Raw genomic sequence first — 8,943 nt, 5'->3', positions numbered from 1 at the left:
TAAATAAAATATTAAAATATTATTATAATTTATCTAAAAAATATTTTATATTTTATATATATGTTGTGTTCTCATATCTTATAAAAAAATTAAAATTTATATATTCATGTGTCTCGTATTGTATCGTGTCCTGTATCCATGTTAATGATTTAGTGTTTATACTTCATAGGTAATATTACACTTGAAATTATGACATACGATTTTCAGGATTTATTGAAGAAAAATAGTTTCATATTTTAAAATTAGCTAAAATAATTAATGTTTTGAATTAGTTTAAACAAAGAGAGATAAAAATGCAATAATAAAAATATAAAAAAGTTTAAGAGATCAACTACATAACAAGTTTAAAATTTTTTTTATCAGGATGAACACTTTTATTAAAATTTTAGATACAAGACGATCCATTTCCTATTTAAACCATGAGCGGAAAATGCTAAATAGCTAACAGCAGTCCGGGCAGCGAGCGGCGATAGAGATCGCGAGGCTGGCTCTGCCACAGAGTGTTACTGTCCTGCCTCTCATCTTCCCATGCCGGTGGCCGGAGATCCCTTACCACAAGCCATGTGTTAAAGTACTCTCTGAACTGAGTTATGAGCCCATTCTTGAGCTTCCAAACGTGCACCCAATAGGCCTTTCCTTCCCACCCTTCGGCGATGACACAGTCTCCAATGGCAGTGACGCTTCGCGGCTCGAACCGGAACCCATCGTTGTGAGGCTTCTCCCCTGTTAGGAGCCTCATCATGTGTTGGCATTGTGGTGGACCATGGAACCACCATTCAAGATCACTTGCCACCAATTTGGATACCATGTCCATGTTCTTTACTTCTCCCAATAGTGCCTTGTATAGCAATTCAACTATTGCTTTGTTGTGAACTTGAAATGCCATGGTGTTTTGGAAAATTCGATCACTCCCTGTGTTTTGGAGGGATTGATGTTGCCACATTTTTATAGGCCTAGCAGTTAGGGATATATGTGTCCTAAGTTTGGTTCTTTCGAATGATTGATTCTAAGAAGAAAAGAAAAAACGAAAATGAAAAAACATAGATGGTTGAGATTTATTGATTTATGTGGTGGGGGTATTATTGAAGGGTTTTGGATCAGCTCCTAGAAAGTAGTGTGATTAATGCTGCATCTTTGAAATGACAAAATATGTCACACTCAAATATACAAATTAAACAATAATAATAAATGAAAATTATTTGCGTGATTCTGATAAAAATCTTAAACCGATTCGATTTAAGGTTCAATTTAAGATAAAAATCATTTGACAACGAGATAGATTAAAAAAAATCAGTCAAAAAATTAGTATAATTTTTTTATAATTAATTAATTTAAAATAATAAATCATATAAATAAACTTTTTAAAATATATATTTTAAATATAAAATACTTTATTTTATTATATTCAATTTTAACCCCCCTAAACTGAACTTTTGAATCATTAAATCTCTAACTCTACAAATTCGATAACCGATTTAATAATAAAACAGGTATATATATATGATGGAAAAACTTCTATTCTTTTATGAAATATTAGTCTTAGTTGAATTTTTAATAATAAGGCATAAACTTTGATAATTACATCACAAATGAAATAATATCTAAAAAAAAAAAGGTGATAATTTCACATGATAAGCAAGAAAAACTTGTCATAATCATAAGGTATTTTTAGTTCTAATAATTATAACTTATAAGTGGAGTTAACGATGTGAAGTAGATGTAATAGTGATACAGCCAAATCCAAATTTTGGGTTTGCTGCTCTAAAATGATCAAATAAGTAAGATGCTTAGCATGACCTTCGAATAGGCCTATATATTCCATCATTTTCTGAGGATATATGTTAGGTATATTCTTAAAGGTTTGTGAAATTTACATTGATGTTTTTGGAATGTAGGATGCAAAACCTTTCCCTTCTCTTGTTACAGCTTAGGCCTTTGGACAACTTGCCCCTAATTAGAATCGGATACTTGAGTTAGTGACAAATGAACAAAATCAGTAACCGCAAATATTCATCAATGGAGAATTTGATTAAATGGTATAGCAGGTAACACCTATTTTTAATCAATTTGAATTAGTCGAGTGGTTAGTCCGATCCACTCCGATAGACCCTTATTAAATAAAAATTGACCCGCTACAACAAAAAAGGTAACATCTATTTTTTGTCAAAAACTAATCTGTCGCTGATCTAAACTTTATTTAAGAGCAATAAATTACTATATGTATAAAGTAGAATTTAAATTTCCTGACACTTTGCTTAAGTAGATGAATAAACTAACAACTTAATCAAACTAATTTAGCTTCATATGTAATTTAATTTGTATCCTCAAACTTGTGTGTATATAAAAATTCACATGGATGATGGATCGGCAACTTAATGAGTTTGTGCTTATTGAATATGTAAATTTAATTTATACATCGGATTAATTATGAAATTAAAACAATTAGTGATGAATACTTTATCTTGAAAGAAAAATCACTTTGATTGTATCTGAAACATTTTCTTTGAATTTAGATGCCAATTTTTCCTCCGCCGGCTTCTCGAATTTTCATCATATGCTAAATTAACTTATTTAATTAATTAAATATAACATTGATCCTTTTCTAAAAATACCTTAGTTTTATAGATTTTGGTATACTCTTACGTTTTTTTAATCCAAATATATATCTTATATTTTATTTGATTTCATCAGAAGTATAATTTTATTAAAATAATTTGCTGAAATATATGAAGAAACATATATATATATATATATATATATATATATATAGTACAAAAAAAATCAATGTGAAATTTAAAATGCTTTCTTTTGAATATACACTAAACTTTTTGTTACAAACTAAATCAATTTATTTGGTTTGTACAATTGTTACAAATGATCCAAATTAAAAATTATTAAAAAATAAATAATTAGAATTGAGTACTGTTTTATTACTTCAAGACTTGTGGGCCTAGATTTTTCTGCTTTTGCCTTTTAGAAGAGTGATATGTTTTTAAGTGTTAATGTAAAATTTAAAACTCCAAATTTGTTCCTCTCATTTTACAATAAAGAACCATACATAATTAACCTTCGAAAATATTTAATAACAAAAAAATTAACTAAAAATAGTCAAAATTTATTTTATTTAATATTTATTAATTATTATAATAATTACTAAATATTAAATAAAAAATTCTAACTATTTTTTTTCTCACTAACATTACTATTAACTTTATCCTCTCTATATGTACATTGATGTCTCCATCACGGTGATTCTCTTTCCATATCACACTACCATTGGCAAAATGAACCCCATTTGCATTTATTTTAACTCCTAATTTTATGATATATAGAAGTGGTACCACACACTTATCAAGATCATCATGGCCACAAATACGAACCTTATTGCTTTAATTTCCATACATTTAATTTGTTCAATCATAGTTAGCAGGGCCACTACTTAGGATGGTTCACACATTATGGGTACATATACATATAGAATTGAAAATACAAAAGTGGCATGCTCCATTGCATTGAAATAATCACATCTATTATATCTATTATATATTACTAATTTTATAACTTAATTTCATAATTAAAATATATTATATATTATTTCTATATAATTAAAATTAATATTTTTTAAATTAAAGAATTTTTTATTTTCTTTTATTTTTATCTTTTGTATTTTTTTACTGAATATTTTTCTCTTATATATCATTATCAATAAATAATTATAAATTTAACAAACAAAATATACAACATAATATTTTTAATTACATTTAAATTTAATTAAAATATTAAAATTAAAATATAGTTATATTATATATTATACATTATTAAATAATTTAATAATAAAAAATATTACATAACACTCTCTTATTAAAATTAAGAGAAAAAATTTTTCTCCAAAATTAATAAATTTCTTTTCTACAATCTCTTATCTACTTCTCTCTTTTTTTTCTATTTCTTTCCATCCTTTTCACTCTATATATAATTTATAATTTATATTAGTAATTTGACAAATCAAAATATTATCCAAATATTTTTCATTACAATTAAAATAAACTTTTTCTTTCCAAAATTAACAAACTCTCTCTCTCTCATTTTTCTTCTTTATTTTTCTCTTTCTTTTTTTTATTCTCTATTTTCTCTACTTTATATTTTATAAAAAATTAACAAAATAATATAATTCATATTATTATTATTATTATTATTATTATTATTATTATTATTATTATTATTATTATTATTAGCTCGAGGTCATTGATAAATATATTTATTGAAAATCTTTAACGAGACATTCATCTACGCATTTTTACAACGTTTGTAATATTGATTACTGACGGTTTAACCGTCAAACCGTGAATAAAACTATTGGCAAAAGTAATTACTCTTGTAGTAAAAGAGTACTGGACTAGCTATAGATGGCTGCTATATTTCCTCATATGATGTGTAACATGTAGAAGAGTAAAAGAAAAAATCGAGAGCAATATTTCAAGACCAACATGATATTTAAAAATTAAAGAATAAAAAAACAAAAGCCTATATTTAAAAGAAATTAAAAATAAATTTTAAAAGGTTGACAATAAAAAATTAACAAATAAAAACACACAAATGTCTAACAAAATAATTCCCTTTCAATATCAAACAAGTTTTTGTCTCTTATTTTTACAAATAGAAGGCGAATAACATTACCCTTGTCATTGATGATTCCACCAAAGTTTCACATAGAAAAAGAACAAAAAACAGAGTTCCTCTCTATTCCCATTTGTATGGCAATGCGAAAGCATATTGAGTCAGAGAATAATCAACATCGTCAAGACATCGTGCCGAAAAATGATTCTAATAAGAGATGCAGAGTTATTTACGATTTTTTTTCTGGTTGTTATTTGTAATATTCTGTTGTTATGTTTTTTTATGTTTTTCTTATTGGCACTGAGTGCTAAACTTTTTCCTATTTATGTCAAGAGCACAAGCAACTATCGTCAAAAAATTTTTTTGCCCATATTTAAACAGAATTTTACTATAATGCTAAGGAGACAATAATTAAAGTTATCTTATTTGGTTTAATATTTATGATTTATATAGTGAATACTAAATAAGATTATTTTATTTAGATTGTTTGAACTAATTATTTTATTATCTCTAAACAATATTATTAAAATTTTAATAGTGAATTCTATTTAACTTTTTCCATTTTAAAGGATAAGTTACTCTTTGTTACATGTCACATTATCATTAGTTAAAATCTTAGTTTTGGATGTTTTTTTTAATTAGTTTTGAATTTTTTTAAATGGTTCTTTTTACTAGTTTTAGATAATTCTTTTTTTTTATGTTTTGGATCTTTCTTATTTTTTAGAGTTTGGATAATTTTTTAATAGTCATAGATTCTTTTTTAGTTTTTGAAGTTTTTTTTAATATTTTTATAAATGTCTCGTTTTGTTAAGTTTTAAAATTGTTAAAATTATCAGATATTTCTTTTTTTATTAAATTTTGGATATTTCTTTTTGTTACATTTTGGATGTTTTAGAATTTTAGAATGTTTAAAATGATTTTAGATGTTTTGTTTTAGATCTTGGATGTTTCTTTTCCGTCGCGAGTGAGGGAGCCGCAGTGGTCAAAGACGATGCGTGTCACAACAGAGGGATCAGAGATGGTCGATGCGAATGTGGATCGGAGAGGGGGATTAGGATTTGTCACAAGAATGTAGAAAAAGGGTTGCTGTGAAAAGTGTTGTCCTAGATCAAAGATAATGGTCATATAACTAACCCTCTAAAAACGTTGCATTTGGTCGACAAGCGTTGTCTTTGATCAAAAGCATCACTTTTCATATGTTTAGACAACGTTTTTAAAGAGTTATCTCTTTCTAAATTTGTTGTAGTGGATTTGTGTGCTAAATGATGAAAGATAAAAAGCAAGGTTATGAGAACCGGACCGGTCATTAAACCGTTTGATTTACTGGTTCATTAGTTCATTGGTCCAATCGGTCCAATCGTAATACAACCGAAAAAATCGTTTTAAAATAAAATAATAAATAAATTATAGAACATCTCTTATCAATACAATAAAAAACAATCAATAAATCATCAAGACAATAAAAATTATAGAATATGTGTATTGCTATAATATAAAATTACAGAACATGTTGTCTACTAACATATTACTTATTATTATGACTGCCTCTATCACCAGTTCATTGTGCTGATGATTTTCAATGCTGCAAGCTACTCCACTCCTAATTTTGAGCTGCTCCCTAATAAAGTTTCAAGTAGAAATTTCAAAACATTTTAATACTATGGCTCAAAACATATTAAAGTTTGAGGTGTATGCATGTATTCAATGAAATCAAAGCAAAACAAATTGTGAGAAGAACATTAAACTTACTCATGGTTTTTATAGAAAGCATTCCATCTGTTTTACAAGCTTCAAATATAAACAGCTCAAATGCTCATCAATAAAATATAAAAATTATGTAGATGTTTTTTCTATCTAAAATGAATAGTCCAATTGTTAAGTTATTCCAGTTATCAGCATTATTGCTAGATGTAAAACCCGGTTAATTAACGGCTAATTAATCCATAAATGAGAATTTATTCTAGAAAGTCCTAAATGTAATTTTTATGGCTAAATGTGATAGAGGAGATTGAGACGAGAATTTTGGTACTAATTTTATAGAATTCGGACCAAGATTGGACCAAACGGGCCAAACCGGGCCAACCGGACCCAAAGTGGGCCCTTGACCCAACTAAACTAAACCAAAACCCTAGTTTTCAGCACTCTCTCTCCTCATTAAACACACACACACGCTGAAATGGTGGAAAGGAAGGGAAGAATACTCTCTCAACTTCTATCTCTCACTTGACCTTCAAACCACCATAACTTTTGATCTAAAGCTCCGATTGCCGCACCGTTTGCGGCCACGCGTTCACCGTGGAGAGCTCTACAAAACCCATACAATCAATATTGAGGTAAGCAACGTTTTGCTCTTCAAATTTCCAGCCTTGTTTTCGAGTTTTGTGAGCAAAAATGTTGAGATTTTGGGCTCTTTGATGTTATAGGACCCAATTCTCTTGATGGAGAAGGTTAATCTTGTCTCCTTGTACCTTGGGTGTGGTAAGATTCTCAACCCTAGTGTAATTTGTTGTTCTATGATGTTTGGGTATTGAGATGTTGTGTATGGGTATGATGATTGTGGCTTAGGTTGTGTATGTGTGAATATTGGGGCTTGATTGGTGATTTTGGAAAGCTTAAAAAAAGAATTTGGTGGTGAAAAATCTGTTCTTGGAGGTCTTGAGGCCTTGAGAGCTTGAGGGAAAGTGGTTTGGAAGTACTCCGGTTGAGCTTGGGAAATCGGCTAAGGTATGGTAGGAAATACTTAGGCTAGAGGCCCTAAGATAGGCATTGAATGGCTGATGTTGTTGAATGATTGAGATATATGATGTGGTCATATATGTGATGATGATTATTGATGCCTTGATGGTATGATGTATGAGAAATATGCATGTTGTGATATATGCTTCATGATTGGTTGTGGTTGAATTGTGGGTTGAACCATGTTGATGGTGAGTATGACATTGATTGTGTGCAATGATGATTTATTGGAATTGGTGTTGTTGAAAATTGGCATGAGGAAGAGTATGTGATATGTCCATGTGTTTGGGTTTGAACCACTTGGGTGAAGTGGGTCAAAATGATGGGATAGTGATTTTGTAAATTGCGGTAAAGTGTAAATGTGTGAGTTGAGGAGGCTTGATGTTGAATTTGATATATTTTGATTGATTTCAAAGAAAAGGGATGAAATTGGCATGTTTTGATTGATTTTGAAAAGAGTTGAAAATGGCTTGTTTTGCAAATGGCACTTTGTGGTTTTGTATGAAAAACATAGTTTTTGGGCATACTTTGACGGGACATAACTTGAACTATGGATCTCTGTTTTGTGCCAAATCTATTTAGAAATGAAATTGGATCCGGGATGTCCATGCCGTTCGAAAAACGGCTGAAAAATGATTTAAAATGAGAAAGTTATGTCCGTCGGAAGATTGGAGTTTGAATTTGTGAATTCTGTAGCTTTTAACTTAGAAAATTTTTAGCAGAATGACCCCTCACGCGTAGGCGCACTTGGCGCATACGCGCCGTTCTTCCAGAAAGTGCCATCCACGCGTGCACGTGATGTGCGCGGGCGCGCCGAATGTGCTGCACCCAATGCCCAGCCATTTTCCAGAGAGTTGTGCCAGTTTTGTGCCTGGGGCACGAGAGTACCCACGCGTACGCGTGGCTGACGCATGCGCGTCGATTGGCTAATTTTCAATCCATGCGTTAGCGTGCATGACGCATACGCGTTGATAAGTTTTGTGGCCATCCACGCGTGCGCGTGGAGTGCGCGTACACGTGGCCCTGTTTTCATCCCAAAGTTGATTTTTAAGTTTTAAAAGCCAAATCTCATACTTCTAAGCCTCCGATCTCACCACTTATGTCTTAAATCATTATGATATGCCTAGCCACTAGAAAAGGAGCTAGGGAATGTGGTAACTTGCGAGTGAAGCAAGGGAAAAATGAATGATCAATGAGGATCAAAGATGTTCATGTGAGAGGCGGAGGATGGTGGTGGAAGTGCTTGTTATGCCATGGGCCGAAAGGCCGTAATTGTTAATGAAATGGCTGGTTATGGATTTAACCGTGAGCCGAATGGCTGGTTATGGATTTAACGGTGAGCCGAACGGCTGGTTATGGATTTAACCGTGAGCCGGATGGCTAGATTATTGCCGTGTTACGGCGGAGCCATGATTATGGCTAAGTATAAATGCATATATGTTGTTGAATGAATTGTGAATATTGCACTTCCACTATTGGAGATGAGAGTTTCCCTGGAAGGAAGCAGTGATTAGCCACCACGTGCTCCAAGTTGAGACTCGAAGCTCTTTTGACCCTATGTCGTAAGGTTGGCCGGGCACTGTGAAAGCC

General features: G+C 30.7%; 1 protein-coding gene across 1 annotated transcript; it reads right to left on the bottom strand.

The window, feature by feature from the left end:
• Positions 1 to 308: 308 nt before the first annotated feature.
• LOC112795115 (senescence associated gene 20) lies at positions 309 to 912 on the bottom strand. The gene has a single exon (XM_025837071.2). It carries the CDS (start codon positions 884 to 886, stop codon positions 434 to 436), a length of 453 nt encoding a protein of 150 aa, XP_025692856.2. The 5' UTR covers positions 887 to 912; the 3' UTR covers positions 309 to 433.
• Positions 913 to 8,943: the final 8,031 nt, after the last annotated feature.

This window comes from Arachis hypogaea, chromosome 4 (assembly GCF_003086295.3).
Source record: "Arachis hypogaea cultivar Tifrunner chromosome 4, arahy.Tifrunner.gnm2.J5K5, whole genome shotgun sequence".
NCBI classification, from domain to species: domain Eukaryota; kingdom Viridiplantae; phylum Streptophyta; class Magnoliopsida; order Fabales; family Fabaceae; genus Arachis; species Arachis hypogaea.
This window is presented reverse-complemented; position numbering and strand designations above follow the sequence as displayed.

Excerpts from the sequence above, each read along its gene's own strand:
- LOC112795115 (XM_025837071.2), bottom strand. The coding sequence starts at position 886 with ATGGCATTTCAAGTTCACAACAAAGCAATAGTTGAATTGCTATACAAG.